Raw genomic sequence first — 19789 nt, forward strand, 5'->3', positions numbered from 1 at the left:
CCATTAGCTTCCCATGATTAAGCACAGGCTACATCTGTGCTGCCCAGCACTTCCAGTCACAAACCCTTGTGTCTTTTCTTGTCACTGTTCACCTATCCTTCCCCCCCCCCCCCCCCAGGCAGGGTTTCTCTGTGTAGCTTTGGAGCCTATCCTGGAACTAGCTCTTGTAGACTAGGCTGGTCTTGAACTCACAGAGATCTGCCTGCCTCTGCTTCCCGAGTGCTGGGGTTAAAGGCGTGCGCCACCAACACCCGGCACAATTCACCTATTCTTGTCATTCAGGAGTTTGTGTAGCTTTTAGTCACCATCTTCTTACTTCCCCTTGTCTTGGTGGCATGACTCCCGGACTCTCGTTGTCACAGGACCCTCTGAACTTCTCTGAGGACTTAGAGTGGGATGGATTATAGGCTTCAGGCAGCAGGACTGTCACTCACTTCCACATCCCTTTGTGCATCCCTGACTCCCAGGGATATAAGGGGCAACCACACCCTCCCTCATATGGACTGGGGTGATACTGGTGCCCACTGTGTTTCCCATGCTCACAGCTTTCTCTAGGCACTGAACCTAGCCTTCAGTGGGGAGAGATGTAAGCCTGTCTCCCAGAAGATCTGGGATCCTCACTGTGGTCCAGTAGAGAACAAGTCAGAAAAATCTCCAGTCCTCCTGATTCCACGCATGGCTCTCAATGAAGGGGAATATGCCTGTCCTTAGGTTCTTGTCTGTGTCCTCAAGGATGACCAGGACACAGGGTCTAGTACTGCCCAGTTAAAAACCCAATGCAAACCCCAAGTTTGTGTGAACCCCCAGCAGTACACAAGTGCATTCCTCATGTTCCCTGACTTTGTCATCTTCAGACTCTTAAAATGTATGCAGCTAGTGTCTTCTAGCCCTCTGACCTGCCACTTCTTGGTTGCCATTTCTTCACCCATCAAGTACTCACTACAACTCCCTTCAGTGACATCCCTGTGAGCCACTGTCTGTCTGCCACGGAGGAATGGCCCGTCTGACTTTCCTTAAAGCCCTGAAGGAACTCCTTGGTGTTTTCCACACAGACTGTGTTGGTTCTCTTGTCACCTTCTGCTACCTTGTGACATCCTTAGCCTCACCTCCACCAGGAATGACCTATTTGCTAACTAGTTTCTGGTAGACCAGTCCCCAGCTTGGTACAGAGTGGGGAGTCTTGCTTCTTTGTGTACCTGTGTGTGCCTGCTCAGAGAGTGTAGGAGGAGGCTTGTGAGGGGCTCATCTCCCCATTTTTCTCTGTTCCCCAGGGTGATGAGAGCCTCCAGATCTTTGTGGGCTCAGAAGGGGACAACTTGCCACTGATGGAAATGGGAACTTGTAGGGTGAGTCTGATCCGACCTCCCAGGCTTGATTCCACTGACCTCTCACTCTGTGTATTCTGGCTTGGTTATGGTCCTACCCTGCTCTCGTGTCCATGTCCTATGCTGGGTTCCTGCCCCTTACATTTTCACCTCCTGTGTTTTGTACTGGGTTCCACATTGACATTTTCTCCTATCAGTGTCCAGTGTTCTATTTCTACCCCATACCTTCTTCCTCCAGCTTGAGGCCTTTCATCAATGGGACTGTGTCCTGGTGGCTGATCTCCAGACTCAGGAAAACCAATGGCAACGGCAGAAGCAACAGCAGTTCCTGGAGAAACTTGAGAGCAAGGGCTTCCACTTCAAGGTGAGCTAGTTTGCATCAGGGGCCGAATCATGGGCCACAGAGTTGTGGGGAAAGTCATGTCATACGCCCCAGGAACAGGGGACAGGATAGTGCCTGTGGATGAGTTGGTTCCCCTGTGGCTCTCAAGATGATAAAGGACCAGAAGAAGGTGTTCTTTGGGATCCGAGCTGACAGTGGGATCTTTGACCTGTACCGGACTCTTCTCATGAAGCCTGAAGATCCTGGCCCCAGATCCAAACTGAACAATATGAACTCCATCCCAGCTACCACAAGGTGAGGATGTATCCAGAGCCCAGCCAGGAGAACCCTTGCCCTGTGTCCAGGCAGAACATAGGCCACATCCCACCAGAGGTAGGACAACACAGCTCCATACAGTCTTAGTGTGGATGTCACAGGGGATCAGACCCCATTCTTTGAGCAAGGCTCTGTGCCCCAGTTGTCATTTTGTAATAGTAATAATGATAGCTTGTACCAGGCTTTTTCTTTTAGGCCACCAACCAACTCCCAGATCATGGCATGGAGACTTATTATTAGTTTTGAATGCTCCGCCTAGCTTAAGCCCATTTCTGGCTAGCTCTTTTAACTCAATTAACCTGTTCTTCTTTATCTATCCTTTGCCTCGTGGCTTTATACCTTTCATTCCTTCTGTATATATTACTTTCACTGCTTCTCATGTCTGTCTGTCTGGCAGATGCCTGGTTTCTGGCCCTGGGCATCTCCCTCATTCTCTCCTCTCCTCTTCTTCCTCTTGTTCTTCTCCCCCACACCTAGATTTCTCCTTCTTATTCTCTCTGCCTGCCAGCCCCACCTATCCTTTCTCTGTCTAGCTGTTGGCCATTCAGTTCATTATTAGACCAATTAGGTGACTCAGGCAGGCTAGGTGAAGCAAATGCCGCACATCTTTACATAACTAAGCACACATCCTTACATTGTTAAACAATGCGGCGTAAACAAATGTAACCCATCTTCACTCAGTTCAAATAATATTCGACAACAACAGCTCACTTCTTGACACCCTGTGAAAACTCCTGGTTGTGGTCCTTCAGTCAGAGTCAGCAGTGAAGGGAGCAGACACCCCCTCCAGACTCTGAGGTCTTTATCTCCCATAGTTCTCTTCCTTATCAAAATCCCCTCTCTGGACATCTGGTCCTGACATTTGACAGGTAGAGCCTCCTGGGCCCCCAGTAACCTGCTCCTTCATGAACACTCATGCACTCCTTTCTGGTCCTTCTGTGTCACCTACCCCCACCTCTAGGCAGAGCTGTCTGGGGGCCTGGTTAGTTGACTCTGGCAAAGGATAGTCAGGGATTTAGGTTCCAAGCAACAGAGACTCATGAACACATTTTTGTGTGTGTGTGTGTGTGCTGGGGAGGATTGAGGAGAAATCAGAAGAGTAGAGACAGACACCTTGATGGGGATGAAGAAAGACAGCCTCACGGGGAGGGGGTGCTTTCTATGTGTTCACAAGGTGACTGTATCTCAGACACTTAGGATGTGTCTGAGTATGCCTGTGTGGCCTTTGGCAAGTTACCTTACCCTCTGAACATCAGTTTCCACATAAGCAGAATGATTCATAACCATGTAAGAAAGTTTGTACACATAAACACTCAGCATGTGCAGGCAATCATGGTCTTGACTCTGAACCTGGGAGAGATGTGGAAACCTAAAGTAAGGACAGGACCCTATCCTGGAGGCCAGGCAAACCTGACTCGAGCAGATTTTCAGGGTGATTTATGGACTCTAGGTTCTGATCAGTATCAGTGGGGTGCCTCTTCTAGAACAGAGAGGGCCTGGATGTGTGAAGAACAGGGCTTTAAGGGGAGGGGTCCACTAGGCTACCATGGGGCCATTCTGATCCTTAGTTTCTTGGGTTTCAGAATCCGAATTGTGAGTTTTGTCGTGAACAGCAAGATGAAACCTGGTGGTGAGCACAGAAGGGCAGGTGGCCTAGGAGGGTGCTGCTGTGGGCTGGATTCTCCTACCCTCCATTGCTCTCTGACTGAACCTCCCTGCAACTGCTAGACACCTTCGAGGATCTGGTGAAGCATGGAGTTTTTGAGACCATGTTTCCTCTGCACGAGGTGAGGGGTGACAAATTCAGAATGGGCCTGAGGGTGGGAACCTGGGGAAGGAAGCCAAGCTCTCATTGTCTGTCTCCCGTGACACAGGGAGAAAAAGACCTGAAGAAAAAATGGGCCCGATGGAGAAACATGTTCCGGAAACAGCCGATTGATGACATTAGGTAATACCACACCAAGCAGCTCACTTGTGGGCCACAGATATGTCTGTGCTCAAACCAGATAATCTGTGGCCCAGCAAATCCAGTCCTAAGTGAGAGATACAGTCCCCACTTATACTGATGCTAGGCAGTACCCACCCTCCTACCCTATTCTCCTATGCCTATACCCTACCAGGTACTGAGGCCACTGGGGAGGGTGGCCTTGATGGGGAAGCTTTCCCACAGGAACTACTTTGGCGAGAAGGTGGCTCTGTATTTTGCCTGGCTTGGCTGGTACACCTACATGCTGGTGCCTGCTGCTGTCGTGGGCCTCATCATCTTTCTGAGTGGCTTTGCCCTGTTTGATTCCAGCCAGATCAGGTGGGTTGGGACTTGAGACCTGCAGTCTTGTGGGCCAGCAATGCAAGTGGGAGCCTGGGTGGACCCTGCACCTGAGAATCACTGGTCTTGTCTCCATACTCACAGCAAAGAGATCTGTCAGGCCGAGGACATCTTCATGTGCCCCCTTGGCGACAACAGTCGCAGATACCAGCGGCTCTCAGAACTGTGCACTTTTGCGAAGGTTTGATGCTACTGGAATCTTTCCAGGGCTTATGCAAGGGTTGGTACAGTATGTCCATCTGGAAGTGGGGAAGACAAGGCACCTGGATGCCCTGAAGAGCCAGACTCTCCCTTCCCACTGGGGGACATGGTTAGGAGGCACAGCGTGAAGCCCTTTTGCTCCTGCCCTCAGCTCACTCATCTCTTTGACAACGATGGCACTGTGCTGTTTGCCATCTTCATGGCTCTGTGGGGTGAGTTGCTGCTGGGCATCCCTGGAGGGGCCTAGGGCCAGCCAACCTGAGCTCTTCAGCCACCCTGGCCTAGGTGTGCTGTGACACTTCCCTGTGCTCACTGCAGCCACGGTGTTTCTGGAGATCTGGAAGCGGCAGCGTGCCCGTGTGGTCCTGCACTGGGACTTGTATGGATGGGATGAGGAAGAGGTAAGAGGGGCCATCAGTATCAAGGTTGCTCGCTTCTGGTGTCCCATGTGGTCCCTACCTGTGTCCTTGTATCTGCTGACCTTCTGTGTCCTTGTATCTGCTGACCTTCCCAGGAAGAGATGGCCCTTGAGCTCATTAACTATCCAGACTGCAAGCTGAGAACACATCACCATTCCTACCTGAGCAGCACTATCATCCTGATCCTGTCCCTGCTCATGGTACTGCTGGGAACCGTGGTAAGGGCTGGACGGACACCCAGCCATCCCTACCCTTCACAGCCACCCCCACCACTTTGCAGATCTGTTTCATGATTGGCATGGCCCATGTGCTGGTTGTCTACCGTGTGCTGGCCGCTGCTCTCTTCAGCAGCCTCCTGGAGCAGCAGGTGACCACTGTCGTGGTAGTGACCGGAGCCGTGGTACACTACGTAATCATAGTCATCATGACTAAGGTAGCAGTCAGGCAGGGGAGGTGCTGGGAAATTCGACTGAAGTTCTAGGTAAGTCCCACTTGATTCATTCTTCCCTCAGGTCAACAAATATGTAGCCCTGAAGCTTTGCAACTTTGGTGAGAAAAGTCAAGCCTCTCTCTGGGAGCTGGGGAGGACTCAGGGCTGAGAGTCGTGGAGCTGTGATCAGACATGGGGTGGGGGCTTCCTGTTCTTCTGGGACCTCTCACTTGAGAGGTGTAGGTCATGATGTTGGATTGGTCTAGGGAAAGACAGAATAGCCGTGTCTCATTCCAGAGGATCCCAGGACCTTTTCAGAGCGAGAGAGCAAGTTCACTGTCAAGTTTTTCATCCTGCAGTTCTTTGCCCACTTCTCGTCTCTCATCTACATTGCCTTCATTCTGGGCAGGTATGTCACCACTGTTCCATACACCCATCCTCCACCCCAGGCCCCAGCTCCTTCAGCCCTCCTGGCTTGATCTCAGTCACGCACCGTTAATCCCAGCACTCAGGGTTGGGGGGCAGAGGCAGGTGGATCTCTGTGAGTTTGAGGCCAGCCTGGTCTACATGTTAAGCTCCGGGAGCCAAGACTAAGTAGAGAGACTCTGTCTCAAAAACTAGATAAAGTAAATAAATAAATATGAGAAATAAGTAAAAGTGGCCAGAATCTTGAGGCTGGGGATATAGCTCAGTTGTTGGAGTGCCTGTGTACTCCTACAACCTCTAGCACACATAAACTGGATGTGGTGGCATACTTCTGTAATTTCAGGACTCAATACTTGGAGGCAGGAGTGAGTTTTCGGTCAGCCTGGGCTACATACGACCCCGAATTAAAGAAAGAAAGAAAGAAAGAAAGAAAGAAAGAAAGAAAGAAAGAAAGAAAGAGAAAGAGAGAGAGGGAGGGAAGAAGAGAGAGAGAGAGAGAGAGAGAGAGAGAGAGAGAGAGAGAGAGAAAGCAAGCTTGCTTGGGAAGCATATATACCCAAATTGGAACAATACAGAGATGATTAGCATGGCCCCTGCACAAGGATGGCATTCAAATTTATGAAGTGTTTCATATTTAAATAATAAGAGCCAGTTGGTGGTAGTGCATGCCTTTAATCCCAGCACTCTGGAGCCAAAGGCAGGTGGATTTCTGTGAGTTCCAGGCCAGCCTAGTCTACTCAACTTCCTCACAGGCCTTGATTTTCTCCCTAGGATCAATGGTCACCCTGGGAAGTCCACACGCCTGGCTGGCCTGTGGAAGCTAGAGGAGGTCAGTCTCTCCTAAGACCCCACTGCCTAGTTCCTGAATCCCTCTCCTTCCTTGAGCTCTGTCCCTGACCTTCACATTGGCCCCACAGTGCCATCTCAGTGGCTGCATGATGGACCTGTTCATCCAGATGGCCATCATCATGGGACTGAAACAAACCCTGAGCAACTGTGTCGAGTACCTGCGCCCGTGAGGACCTCTTCCCACCCCAGTCCAGCCTCCCACACTGCCTGTCCCTGTGCCCTGCAGTCTTTCTGTATTATCCACACACTCTTGGTGCCCACAGGTTGTTGGTCCATAAATGGCGCTTAATGCGGGCTTATAAACATGGTCACGAGTCCAAAGACCCAGAACTGGAAGAGTGGCAGCGTAACTACCGCATGAATCCAGTCAACACCTTCAGCCTGTTTGATGAATTCATGGAGATGAGTACGTCAAGCTCCAGTGGGCTGAGCAGATGGGGTAGGTACGCCGGGTGAAAAGTGGGTGGCTGTCCTGGACCGAGGGTGTCATTTCCACCCCACAGTGATCCAGTATGGCTTCACCACCATCTTTGTGGCTGCCTTCCCACTGGCACCGCTGTTGGCACTCTTCAGCAACCTCGTGGAGATCCGCCTGGATGCCATCAAGATGGTCAGACTACAACGGCGCCTGGTTCCTCGAAAGGCTAAGGACATAGGTCAGAGGGCACACAAATTGTACAGTGGAGGAGAACAGTCCGGGCATCGGGAGGAGTAACTCCCAACCCTGGGTTTCTCACCAGTCAATGCCAGGCCACCTTGAAGCAACTTGTAAGAGCTGGGGCCCCTCCCCCTTACTCCAGAGACAGTCTCTAGGTGTTCCAGATATGGGAACCAAACCTCATGGGCTCAAACCCTAGAAAAAGGCAGGCTAGAATACACCTGACAAGGCCCTCCCTGAGCCTCCAGCATGTGGCTGAAGGTCTTGCAAACTCCAAGGGGACCATATGGAAAAGCTGGAGTCTGGTCACATGGGAGGGAAAAGAGAGCTCAAGGCCTCAGTCATCCTGAGTTTCCATAGTGAGAATGGGGTTTAGCTGCTAGATGTGGAAGGAGCATTAGGAAGACCCCCAGGAAGGGGCCCAGGTTTAGGAATCCTCATTTGGGTGGGGTCCAGGAGCTAGAGCGGGGATGGGGAAACCTGAGTCCTTCACTGCTCACATCAAGGAGAAGAGTGCGCAGCCACGCTATATCTGTTTTAGCTGGGATTTCCTTGCAGATAATTTGGCTCACATGGTTCCAGTGGGGCCATGAACAGAGATGTCACAAGGTTCCTTGAGCAATCAGGCTCTAAGCTTTTAGGGTGGGAGACTACCAGTGATCAGGACTGGCTGCTTCACTCCACTGTTGTGGTTCAGGGACCTGGCTGCAGGTACTGGAGACCATTGGAGTACTGGCAGTCATTGCCAATGGGATGGTCATCGCCTTCACCTCTGAGTTCATCCCCAGAGTAGTCTACAAGTACCGCTATGGCCCGTGTGGACAGAACAGGAACTTCACTGAAGAGTAAGGCATTAAACTGTCAAGCCCCCCCCCCCCCACCCGAGAGACTGGTTCTTCCAGTTAAGCTTAGACCTGGGGCTCTCCTGAGTATATCTGGGTGCTTCCAGGGCTTCTGGGACTGCACTGAGGCAGGGACTCTGCTACTCCTTGAACTGTGTACACAACTTACTTACCTTGGTTAGATCCCAAGAATAACTGATGGGCCTTTGTAGGGAGACAAGTACCAGGTCCTTTTGATAATGAGCAGGGAGCACCAAAATGGCTTCCCTGCAAAGTTATACACCTCTTTCATAATTCTGGCATGGGAAGGCAGAGCACACATGTGTCTAGCTCCCACTGCTCCTGCAGACTGGGGCTCTTTGCATCAGCCCTAGGAGTATTCTTCCAGCCTGGGAGGGAACACCGTTGGTGGCCCCTCAGCCTCTTTCACCCCTCCCAAGTGTGGCCTTGTGCTTGGACAGCAGGTCTTTTCTCATGAAGGGAAATGGAGAAGGCCTTCCATGGTATACCCTCCCCCTCATGTCCCCTAGATGCAGGTGAGTTCTTAGGAGGACCCCAGGCCATGAGTGTCCCATACTTCTCTCTCCCCAGCTGCCTCAAGGGCTATGTCAACCACAGCTTGTCTGTCTTCTATACCAAAGACTTACAGGACCACAGCAGGATGGAAGGCCAAGAAAATGTGACCGTGTGCAGGTTTGGAACCTCTTATTCCCCCATAAATGCCTTCTCAACTCCTGGTTCCTGACTTTAGGGACTTCCCTACCCCAGGTACCGGGACTACCGAAACGACCAGGGCTACAACTTTTCTGAGCAGTTCTGGTTCATTCTGGCCATCCGGCTGGCCTTCGTCATCCTCTTTGAGGTGGGTAGAACTGTAAGGGAGAGCCTAAGTAAAGGCAGGTCTCTCACTTTTCCTTCCCAGTCCCCAAATCCTAAAGGTTCTTTTTAGCCACTGACCTTGCTGGGCCTTTGATCTCTCTCCTACCCACAGCATGTCGCCTTGTGTATCAAGCTCATTGCTGCATGGTTTGTCCCCGATGTGCCCCAGTCAGTGAAGAACAAGGTTTTGGAGGAGAAGTACCGGATACTTCGGGAGAAAATGTGGTAGGGATGCAGTGGCTTCCTTGGCTGGGGGCAGGCAGGCCTGTGCCTGGAGGCAGGCCCGGCCTCTGACCCATACCAACTTCATCCTTCCTGCAGCTTCAATTCTAGAAGCACAGATGTATAGACAACCTGGGGCAGGTGGAGAAAGGCTGACGTCCAGGAGCCTGGACTAGGAGGGAGTCCCCATCTCTACAGCTTGCCCCGTCCATGACAATGTACACCGTGTGTTGAGGGAGGCTGTAAAATGGTCCATGTATATGTAGGGGCCTGGGTGGTCTGCATATATGTCAGTGAATGAAGATCATAGGAGGCCCTTGAATGTATGTCGGTATAATGTATATATGTTAACCACGGGAGTCTTTTGTATATGTAGAGGGTCACTGGAATTCCATGTATATTTATGGTATTTATGAATAGCACAGATGTGTATGTGGGGTTTGCTTCAACTTTCCTAGGGTTCAAGAAATGTGTCACAGACCTGACTTGAAACTCTTGAGTAGCCCTGGTACCCATAGAACTTCAGGCTGCTCATAAGATCCTATTGCAGTAAAATTAGCCCAAGGTCCATGGACCTCCTGGCTTCTGGGCCCCATATTATGCTCTGTGGCCTCCTGCTTGGTGGGAGGCCCAGAGACTAACTTCCAGCACCCCCCCCCCATTAGCTGGATTCCCCACCGCCGGTAAAACTTTTTACAAACGAAATAAACCTGTGTGTATTGATTTCTGAGCCTCATGATGTAGATCCAATTTCTAGGGATTATTTCTGCCCTGGGCTAGACAGAAGAAGGATGCCCATTGTAGGCAAGTCTGAACTGTAGTAGCCTCGGGCCAACTGACTTTTCTCTGGTTTGCCTCATCTCCTAGTCTATAAGGCACACATTATTGAAGAAGGTTCTCCTTTCCAAATAGCTGGATTTTAGGTTGGCAAGAGAAGACCCAGGATCAGTTATGGGTAGGGTGTGGATCAAGACAGACTTCCTGGACGAAAGGGGAGAGCCCAGGCTAGAGAGGCAGAACACCATACCGGTCGGTAGGGTGGCCTATTGCGGGCTGGGCTGGCTGGGCTGGTTTGGCCACTGCCCCAAAGCCGAAAAGGCTGAAGATCCCGAGGCTGAACTCCTGACAGTCTGCAGCACTAGCCTCAGGCATAAAGCGGGACACTAGGGTCCGCCCTCGCCCTGCCTGCGGGGCGGGGCTGCACCTGCCGTTGAGTCTGTCGCTGCTGCGCACCTAGGCCAGGTAAACGGCCCGCCTCCGCGCGACTTCCAGGTCTGAAAGCAGGTGGGTGACAGCCGTGAGTCAGATGCGTGGAGGTGAGTAGAGGTCGTGGTTCCTGAAGTCGCTCCAGTTCTAGGGTTGGGGACCTGGGCGCACTTTGCTCCGAGAAGCCTCGGGGCCATGGTCCTGCAGGAAGTAGCTCTGAACCAGGCAGGTTTCCCCAGCAGCCCGGAAGCTCGAGTGCGCGGCGTCTAGTCCCCTTCCCTGGCCCTGCTCTCTTGACTCTGCCCGACGTGGTCAATAGCTTCCTCTTGACTTCAGTGCAAGCCTGCAGAGGTGGGCCAGGGGCTCAAGACCCCACCTTTGCTCCCCTGAGCAATTCTAGGACACCCTGGGCCGACTGAGAGGCTGGCTGGGGCCCCGGGTCGCGGGGACCCCAGAAGAGCTTCCGCCTTCTGGAAGCGCCCCACTCGGTGCGCGCCCAAGCGCTCTCCGTGCGCGTCCCTGTCTTCTGCACTCTCCGTGCGCGTCCCCGTCTTCTGCTTGAAAGATCTGCTAGCAGCACCTGTTGGTTTCAGGGAAACAGGTCTTGCTCCACTCACAGAAGACGAAGGGCAAGTTGTAGGAGCATGATGAGTTCGGGGAATCGGTCTCCTTGAGGCCTTTTATGCACAGTTCTTCTTTTAAAAAATATATATTTGGGGTCCCAGCACACACCAAGACCAGGGGTGGCACAGGTCAAGAGTTGAGCAGGAGCAGCATTCTGGCTCGGATGCTGAGCAGCAAAACAGATCCACAAGAGGGGAGCGGGCCCTGGCTTGGGGTCCACAGGCCCAGGACACTAAGTCTTCCAACAGCACCGGTAGAACTCAAGGACTGGGCCTGGCGGGAGAAGAACCTGGGCTTTCCAAGAACCTCATAATATGGAGGCAATGCTGAGTGATGCGAGGGTCCAGCCTGGGCTTTAAATTCCGAGTCCCTGCCTGGAGCGCCTCCAAAGGACTGCAGGGGCAAGTGTTCGAGGCAATCTGGGCTTTTTATGCAAGACTGGCCTGAGGCTGGGGTACTGGATAAAGCACTGGTTCTCAACCTTTTCTTTCTTTCTTTCTTTCTTTCTTTCTTTCTTTCTTTCTTTCTTTCTTTCTCTCTCTCTCTCTCTCTCTCTCTCTCTCTCTCTCTCTCTTTCTTTCCTTCATTTTGTTTCTTTTGTTGTTTTTGGTGGTTTTTTTTTTTTTGTTTGTTTGTTAGTTTTGTTTTTTGAGGCAGGGTTTCTCTGTAGCTTTGGCGGCTGCCCTGGAACTCGTTCAGTAGACCAGGCTGACCTCGAACTCACAGAGATCCACTTGCCTGTGCTCCCCCACCCCCAGTGCTGGGATTAAAGATGTGTGCCACCACTGCCCGGCGTTTCTCAACCTTCTTAATGCTGCCACCAGTTAATACAGTTCTTCATGTTGTGGTGGCCCCCAACATAAAATTATTTTCATTGCTACTTTATAACTATAATCTTGCTACTGTTATGCATTGTAATGTAAATATCTGTCTTCTCTGATGGTCTTAGGCAACCCCTGTGAAAGGGACTTTAGAGCCCAAAAGGAGTCTCCACCCTTGGGTTGAGGGTGAGATAGAAGGTGGTAGATGTTAACAGAAGAAAGGAGAATAGTATCGACTCAAGACCCTTCGAGGGTCGCAGACACTAGGCTCAGGAGGCACAAACATTATGCCAGGCTTATTAGGAGGCAAAGGTGTTGGAGGGCACTGACCTCAGTACTGGGGTGCCTACCTTTTCATTTCTGACCTTGGTGCTCCTGAGCTTTGCTGTATTTTAGTTTCTTTTTTAATTTATTTTTATTTTATGTGCATTGGTGTTTGCCTGCATGTATGTCTGTGTGAGGATGCTGGATCCCCTGGAACTGGAGTTACAGACAGTTGTGAGCTGCCGTGTGGGTGCCAGGAATTGAATCCTGGGTTCTCTGGAGGAGTAGCCAGTGCTCTTAACCGCTGAGCCATCTCTCCAGCTCTGCATTTCAGTTTCTTTACTTACAATGTGGGAAGCACCTGGCAAGGTCAGCTAGTTACTATGTGAGATACTCAGGTAGCTACCTGCTCACAAGTGTAAAAGAAGGGGATTCTTGAGACTAAGGAACACCATTACCCAGAGGTCTGCTCCTGTATTGAGCATGCTTCTGGGTGGCCTGAACCAGGGGTAGGAAGACCACAGGAGAGTATCCAGGACCTACTTCTGCAACTGTGAGGGTGCAGGGAGGGACAGGAACTGGAGAAGACCCTTGTTCCATTCTGTAAATAATTCCCTTGGGCTGGGTGGCTCAAGTCACTCTGGAGTCAGTGGTAACAATGGGAGAAACCAGCTTTGTTCTTCCCCCACCCACCTGAGAGCCAGAGGCTTTTGGCTCTTGTGTTTGGCACTTTACCTCGAAAAGGGTCTCTTCTCTCTCACCCCAGCCCTAAGCTAATGTCTATGAGATACCACAGCCTGTCACAGCTATTCAGTCTTACGAGTCTATTGCCTGGGATGTGGACAGGGTAAGGACCAGAGAGATATGCTCTAGGTTTCATTATTGGTCACCAGTTTCTGAGAGATCCCCTTTGCTACACTAGGTCAGAGGTGAGTCATGCCTGGGGCTTTAGGGGGTAGGGACAGATAATATAATTCTTCCTCTCCACTCCTGAGTATAGTATAAAAAATGAGAGTGTTGCCAGGCTTGGAGCATACCTCTAATCTCAGAACTCAAGAGAAAGTGGCAGGTGGAGTTTTGTGAGTTCAGGTTAGCCTAATCTACATAGACTGTTCCAGGTCAACCAGGACTACACCAAGACCTGTGGCAAAAAGGTGTGTGAGGGGGTGAGGGATGGAATCTAGGAAGCCTCCTACCCAGTTGTATGTTTAGGACGAGTCTGGCTGGGGTCTCTTTGCCAGGATCTCTGTACATCACCCCAACCTCTGCCACTTGAAGTAACCACCTATGCTCTTGTACCGGAGCAAATGTAGTGCTTAGGGACTGGGGCAGTCCTGGGAGGAAGGGGCCTCTTAGAGTTACAGGAAGAGCCAGGCAAGGCGGGGCAAGGACCGCCAACATCCCGCCCCACCAGGGGAAGGGGTGGGTACCTGGGTGGGGTTTAGGCTTAGGAGAGGATGTGACTGTAAGGCCAGGAAACCAAGGGGGAAAGTTCTGACTAAAATATATGTCAACAAAAGCCAGGTCCTCGCCCAAGTTTGATCATGCATTGTGGATAGCCACACTACTGTGGCTCCTCTCTGGGGCCGAGCAAAGGGGACAATTTGCTCACAAGTGCATGTTACTGACCTCAATGACCATCTCTCCTCTGGAGGAAAGATCTGGAAACCAGGTGACTGTGCCTTCCCTATTGCTCTGAGTGATCCTGTGGCCTTGTGATCTGTCCTTGAAGGTAGGCTTGGCTGAGGAGAGGCCCATGGTGCTGAGCTGCATACAGGCACACTGTGTGTGTGTGCGTGTGTGCGTGTGTGTGTGTGTGTGTGTGTGTGTGTGTGTGTGTGGTGTGTGTGTGAGAGAGAGAGAGAGAGAGAGAGAGAGAGAGAGAGAGAGAGAGAGAACGACGAGTACTCATGTATCGCTGTGCTTGTGGGCCCTGAGGTATTTGGGAGTGAGTCTGTGAGGTGAGGTGCGTGCAGCCCATACATGTGTACACATTGGCCAAGGTGAACTCACTGTGACTGAGTGGGGGCCAGAGGGACTGTGTATGCATAGAATGTGAAAGAGAAGGGGGCAAAGGAGAGGACACCTGCTGCCTCAGTGAGTCACATCCTGGAGGGTTGGTCTTGATTTCTGGCAGTGTCTGTGGCTGCCTTTGCAGGAGTCAAGGTCTTCTGAGCTTGAGGAGGTTGAGGGCTATTGCAGGGCATGCTCTGGGACCTGCTGGGCTGGGGTATGTATTTCTGGTCACTCTGAGGGGTCAATTGAGAAGCCTGTCTTCTATAGGCCCTTGGTGGGTGGTTCTGCTTCCAGGACTGTAGTAGGACTGCCCTTCACCCCAAAGGATTTCTGGAAGGATCACCTTGCCACCTCTGACAGTAATGTGCCTCTGATTGAACTAGCTCCCAAGAAGACTGATGTCTACCCAAGCCTGAGCTTTCTGCCTGAGCATTACCCAGTGCAGAACAAAGGGAAACAGTATTTAAAAAAGTCTCTGGGGCTTTAGGTATAGGAGGGGCATCTGAGGTAGGCCAGGCCCAGGGTCTTGGGGCTTGACCCCATGTTCCTGCTGTCCATGTGTCTGTGCAGCATGGAGGAGGGAAGGAACTCAATTAAATGCTTGTTGTATAAAGAGAGTGAACTTGGGGCACCCAGGAAAGAGGGGTCACCTACGGCCCTGGGATGCTAAAGAAGAGAACCCTGAATTTCCTGCTGTCATGCCCCTGCAGAGCTTTAGAGTTCCAGGTGGAAGAATTGCTGTGGGCTGAGAATGGCCCAGGACCCTAGGTAAGAGTCATTTGTGTTTTTGGGTACCCAGAAGGGGTTCCCAAGGCTCTTCAGAGTGGCCTCTATACTAGCCTGGTCCCCATTTACCTCTCCTGACCCAGGTGAGCCTCAAGGTGTCTGCAGGTGTGATGTGTTCATTCACATGTCTTCACATGTCATTCACATGTGTGACTGCATCCAGAACAAAATCTTACAGTTAGGCTTCACTTATGGCTCATATCCCCTTAACCCCCAGGTCCTGGCCAGGTGACAAGCACCCATGCACCCACCTGCACACAGCAGCAGTCCATTACAGGGGACAACCAGGAATGAGGCTAACTGCTATCTCCTGAGGTCAGATCCATCTTGGAGCATGTCTGCTGTATCCCTGAGTCACCACAGTGGCTCCAGGACAAGTGAAGGTGGTCCATGCCACTGCCCCTCCCAAGCTGGTGAGGCAGAGTCTGCTCTGGCCTTGTGGTGTCTAGGAGTTCACACAGCACTCTGAGACTGGCCGAAGTTACAAGAAAAGCTCTCTGGTGTGCAGCCAGTGCTGCTAGTGGCTGACAGTTACTGGTTAACTCATCCTGTTCCTGTTTAACTTGTCCCCTGGGGATGGTGACAGCCTCTGACCTCCAGGTACCCTGTCCAGCTGGCTGAATAGACAGAAAGGAGTCCTTCTCAGCTTCCAGTGGACCCATCTGCTCGGTTAAGGAGCCCCTGTGGAGCCAGGGGTGGAACCAGTGTTCGGCCTGAAGAGGCCCTGGAAGAGCCATGGCAGGTAGGCAGGTCAGAGAGGGCCATGACCAAGTCTCCACCCCAGTTTCTGCCTGTCAGGCTGGCTTCACATTGCACTCTCTGCTGAGCTCTGTGCTTGGATACATGCCAGAGGTCAAAGCCTATGCTCATCCCTTCTCTCTAGCACTTGGTTCTGAACTCAGGGCAGGCAGGGATGATGAGAGCCTCTACTTTTCTCATGCCTGAGGCCTACAGAAGAGGCGTACAAGAATCAGTAAGCCTGCCAGCACTTGGGAGGCAGAGACAAAGCGAGTTCCAGGACAGCCAGGGCTGTTACACAGAGAAACCTTGCCTCGGGGGAGTGGGGGATATCAGTAAGTCTAGGAATCTCGGGGGGGGGGGGTTGATATCTTGGGGGTGTGGGTGTTAAATGAGGTGATGCAGTGTACCTCTCCAGTCTTCTGGTAGGGTCATCATCCTCGCTTAAAGTTGAAAAAGTTTAGGCCTCAGGAAAGTGGGAAAGCAGGTCTGTGGTTAGTGGAGGGGGATCCTGGAAGCCCAGGCTCCATCTTGCCCTGTCCCTGCGAAAGATGCTTGCATATGTATTCTTTCAACATTTGGTGTTTATAGTCACTGCAGCTCTTCAGTAGAAGCCATCCAGGCTGAGGGAGGTGGGAACTGGCCCTGCTCTGAGGGGATAGTGTGGAGGCTGGACTCATGTCCAGTAGGGCTAAGCTAACAGATGGGCCCCTGGGGCCGGGCTGGCTCAGCTCAAACATGACTGGCCATTCCTCTCCCTGTTAATGTTCTCCCTGAGCACAAGGCTGTCACATGAGAGCTAGAAGAGCACAACTGGCCACTACTGAGGGAAGAATGCAAGCCTGGGCTCTGGTCTGTAGGACCATGGATGGATGTAGTGTGGTCACTGACACTACTTTCCCATTGCCTTGTTTATCTCCTTGATCATAGAGCATCTATGAATAGGATGGGAGAAGGCATCCCAGAATGGCTGACCTGTTGTTCTCTTCCTGCAGGTGTCTGTGACAGGGCCCTTCATTTCCTCTCCCCACCTGAAGACCAAGCCTTGGGACCTGCCCTTGGCAGCGCAGTTGCTTTGAATTGCACAGCTTGGGTGGTCTCTAGGCCCCAGTGTCCCCAGCCCTCAGTACAGTGGCTAAAAGATGGTCTTCCATTGGGCAATGGAAGCCACTTCAGCCTCCATCAGGATTTTTGGTAAGAGACTGAGGTTTCCAGGGTTAGAGTAACCACCAAGATATACCATGGCCAGCAGCCTTTCCAACCTACAACCTGGACAAGGGCTCTGTAGTACCTGAGCAAAGTTGACTTTGAGAACAGGTCCAAAGTTCCCTCATGACCCCTGTGTATATCTTGTAGACTGTCTGAGAATAGGATTCTAAGTCCTGAGTAGCCCACTCAGGACTAGCTAAGCCTGCAACCAGAGGATCCCCAGGACCCAGACCCAAATTCTGATCACCTAGCTCAAATCTGCAATCTGCTTGGGTGGATCCTAGACAGTTGGGACTTGGGCATCCACTGGTGTCCTTGGTCCCAAGGTGAGGGTTTGGCTTGTTTTTCCCAGGGTCAGTGCCAACTTCTCACGAGTTGTGTCCAGTGTCCTGGTGCTCAACTTGACCAATGCTGAGGACTATGGGAGCTTCACCTGCTCTGTCTGGAATGTCAGCTCGCACTCCTTCACTCTCTGGAAAGCTGGTGAGGGAGTTCAGGTTGTTGGAGGGCAAGGGTTTCCTGAAGTCCTGAGGTTAAGGGAATAGTGATTCCTCCTGTCTGCAGGCCCTGCTGGCCATGTGGTTGCAGTGCTGGCCTCCCTCCTTGTCCTGCTGGTTCTGCTGCTGGTGGCCCTGCTCTATGTTAAGTGTCGCCTCAACGTGCTGCTTTGGTACCAAGACGCCTATGGGGAGGTGGAGATGAACGGTGGGTTTGTGGGGTCCTGCATGGATTAGGGCACAAGATTCTGTCAAGGGCCTTACTGAGGTGCCGGCTGCATGCTATGCTCAGCCCTGGGAGGAGGGAGTTGCAGCTCTAGAGGGCTTTAGGTGTACTGTCTGGAAGGGCACAGAGCTGGGGTCAACAGAAGAAAGCGTTCTGGGGTCTGGTTCCCTTGTTCAGAGAAGTGCTGGGCATGGGGTAGGAGTATCTCTGTAACTGGCCGCGCTGAACGGCCTTCTCTGCAGATGGGAAGTTATACGATGCCTACGTGTCCTACAGCGACTGCCCGGAGGACCGCAAATTTGTGAATTTTATTCTGAAGCCTCAGCTGGAGCGGCGTCGGGGATACAAGCTCTTCCTGGAGGACCGCGATCTTTTGCCGCGCGCTGGTACCGCCCCTGCCCGGCCGCCTGGTCCCCACCCTCTTCCCTGAGTCCCGCCCTTGTCACTGGCCCCGCCTCTCATCCGCCGGCCTACGCCCTTGCCCACAGAGCCCTCTGCCGACCTCCTGGTGAACCTGAGTCGGTGTCGGCGCCTCATCGTGGTTCTTTCAGACGCCTTTCTGGGCCGGGCCTGGTGTAGCCAGAGCTTCCGGTGCGTCGTCGGGTGCTTGGCTTGGGGTGGGGGACTGGGAGGCCTGGCCGTGTCCCGCCTGACGGTCTGGTCCCCGCAGGGAGGGACTGTGCCGCCTACTGGAGCTCACGCGCAGACCTATCTTCATCACCTTCGAGGGCCAGAGGCGTGAGCCCATCCACCCTGCTCTCCGCCTCCTGCGCCAGCACCGCCACCTCGTAACCCTGTTGCTTTGGAAGCCTGGCTCTGTGGTGCGAGGGCTGGGGGTTTGTGAGTGGGTGCCTGAGGTGCTGGAGGGCCGGCAGTGCTCTATGAGTCTGGGTGGCTAGAGGCTTCCAGTTCATAAATCCCCATGTGTTTATACTGACGGTCCAAACTTGGCCCCCCAGGCGCCTTCCTCCGATTTTTGGAAAGAGCTACAGCTGGCACTGCCACGGAAGGTGCAATACAGGCCGGTGGAGGGAGACCCCCAGACGCGACTCCAGGATGACAAAGATCCTATGCTAATCGTGAGAGGACGAGCTGCCCAGGGCCGGGCCATGGAGCTGGATCCAGATCCTGAGGGAGACCTGGGTATGCTCATCTGGCCTCACTGCAGATTAGTTGGCCAGATACAGCTACAGTGTCCTAGTCCGGCATGGAGAGATCCTGCCTCCTGTAGAGGCTTGACCTCCAATGGCAGTGCTCCTAACTGCCTCTTATTGGGGAGGGGCTTTGCCCCTAGACCTCTGTGGGTAAGCGTGTGTGTGTGTGTGTGTGTGTGTGTGTGTGTGTGTGTGTGTGTGTGTGTGTATTTCTAGTGTCATTGTGGCTGGTGGGTGAGCATGGAGTAACCCGCTTCTAATCACAGATCCTCAGGCCTTGTGGTGTCCCGCAGGTGTACGTGGACCTGTCTTTGGGGAGCCCCCGACTCCACTGCATTCAAGCAGGGTCTCCGAAGGAGAGGGCCATGGCAGTGAGATGGATGTGTCTGACCTTGGCTCTCGAAACTACAGTGCACGAACAGACTTCTACTGCCTGGTGTCTGAGGATGACGTGTAGCCCTTACCCTAGCAGCCCAGATCATGGGGTCATGGTGGCAGCTTCCAGGGTAGAAGCAGACACCCCTTCTCCCTAGGACCCCAGTCTTGCCTGTTGCTCTGGACCCCTCAGGGAAGGAGTGTGGCTCCAGGGTGTCACAAAATAAAATCCTCTTTGTTCCCGCCTGGGCCTGTTTTCTCTTCTGGGTGGTAACTGCTATGTCTCCTCTTCCATCATGAGGCCCTGACCCTTCTTTTCATCCTCACCAGCATGGGGTTTCCCAAGCTGCTGGCCACTCAAATTTGCCTTCTATTCTCAGCCCCCTGGCATATCCCTTGCTCCAATAGTCCCTGGTATCCCTTCTTGGTTCTTGGTTGGTGTGACTGCCCCTAGCCCCTTCTCATCTGGGCAGGTCCTTCAGTAGGAAGCTACTGTTGATAATTTTACAAGGAAAAATGGGTAGCCTTGTTCCTTATGCTGCTGGACTTCAAGCCTTGGGCAGCCAATCTGATCCTCTAGCCTGGGCACCTCCTAGCATCAGCTCGGGTGGACAGAGGGTGTTGGATGTGTTTACGGT

The 19789-nt window shown here is 52.4% G+C and overlaps 2 protein-coding genes and 1 non-coding gene across 5 annotated transcripts; all 3 read left to right on the forward strand.

Moving 5' to 3' along the window:
* Positions 1-994: 994 nt before the first annotated feature.
* On the forward strand, positions 995-9905 carry Ano9 (anoctamin 9). Its single transcript, XM_035441604.1, has 24 exons — positions 995-1057; positions 1272-1346; positions 1564-1689; positions 1817-1962; positions 3567-3613; positions 3712-3770; positions 3858-3931; positions 4154-4288; positions 4394-4490; positions 4662-4722; positions 4829-4911; positions 5025-5129; positions 5210-5362; positions 5442-5478; positions 5657-5768; positions 6557-6614; positions 6703-6800; positions 6898-7040; positions 7138-7290; positions 7990-8137; positions 8726-8827; positions 8903-8996; positions 9126-9238; positions 9335-9905. The coding sequence occupies exons 1-24, from the start codon at positions 995-997 to the stop codon at positions 9360-9362; spliced, it is 2310 nt and encodes a 769-aa protein (XP_035297495.1). The 3' UTR covers positions 9363-9905.
* On the forward strand, positions 6321-6423 carry LOC113831102. The gene has a single exon (XR_003484061.1). It is a non-coding gene; the product is annotated as a U6 spliceosomal RNA (small nuclear RNA).
* A 3690-nt stretch (positions 9906-13595) lies between the features above and the next one.
* On the forward strand, positions 13596-19400 carry Sigirr (single Ig and TIR domain containing). Of its 3 annotated transcripts, none has more exons than XM_027409015.2 (10): positions 13596-13882; positions 15553-15694; positions 16686-16884; positions 17252-17382; positions 17464-17604; positions 17865-18008; positions 18111-18213; positions 18293-18443; positions 18582-18765; positions 19070-19400. In XM_027409015.2, the coding sequence occupies exons 2-10, from the start codon at positions 15688-15690 to the stop codon at positions 19231-19233; spliced, it is 1224 nt and encodes a 407-aa protein (XP_027264816.1). In that variant the 5' UTR covers positions 13596-13882; positions 15553-15687; the 3' UTR covers positions 19234-19400. The 3 variants fall into 3 exon arrangements, with proteins under 3 accessions (XP_027264816.1, XP_027264817.1, XP_027264818.1); XM_027409016.2 differs by having other exon boundaries at positions 13596-13822; positions 15539-15694; XM_027409017.2 differs by having other exon boundaries at positions 13596-13822.
* Positions 19401-19789: the final 389 nt, after the last annotated feature.

Source organism: Cricetulus griseus, chromosome 3 (assembly GCF_003668045.3).
Source record: "Cricetulus griseus strain 17A/GY chromosome 3, alternate assembly CriGri-PICRH-1.0, whole genome shotgun sequence".
NCBI classification, from domain to species: Eukaryota; Metazoa; Chordata; class Mammalia; order Rodentia; family Cricetidae; genus Cricetulus; species Cricetulus griseus.

Bases quoted from the DNA above. Each gene is read 5' to 3' on its own strand.
- Ano9 (XM_035441604.1), top strand. From the start codon at position 995: ATGGCCCGTCTGACTTTCCTTAAAGCCCTGAAGGAACTCCTTGGTGTT. The intron at 5,479-5,656 runs GTGAGAAAAGTC...GTCTCATTCCAG, and splicing joins CCTGAAGCTTTGCAACTTTG to AGGATCCCAGGACCTTTTCA. The intron at 8,997-9,125 runs GTGGGTAGAACT...TCCTACCCACAG, and splicing joins CCTTCGTCATCCTCTTTGAG to CATGTCGCCTTGTGTATCAA.
- Sigirr (XM_027409015.2), top strand. The intron at 18,009-18,110 runs GTACCGCCCCTG...CCTTGCCCACAG, and splicing joins CGATCTTTTGCCGCGCGCTG to AGCCCTCTGCCGACCTCCTG. The intron at 18,444-18,581 runs GTGCGAGGGCTG...TTGGCCCCCCAG, and splicing joins TTTGGAAGCCTGGCTCTGTG to GCGCCTTCCTCCGATTTTTG.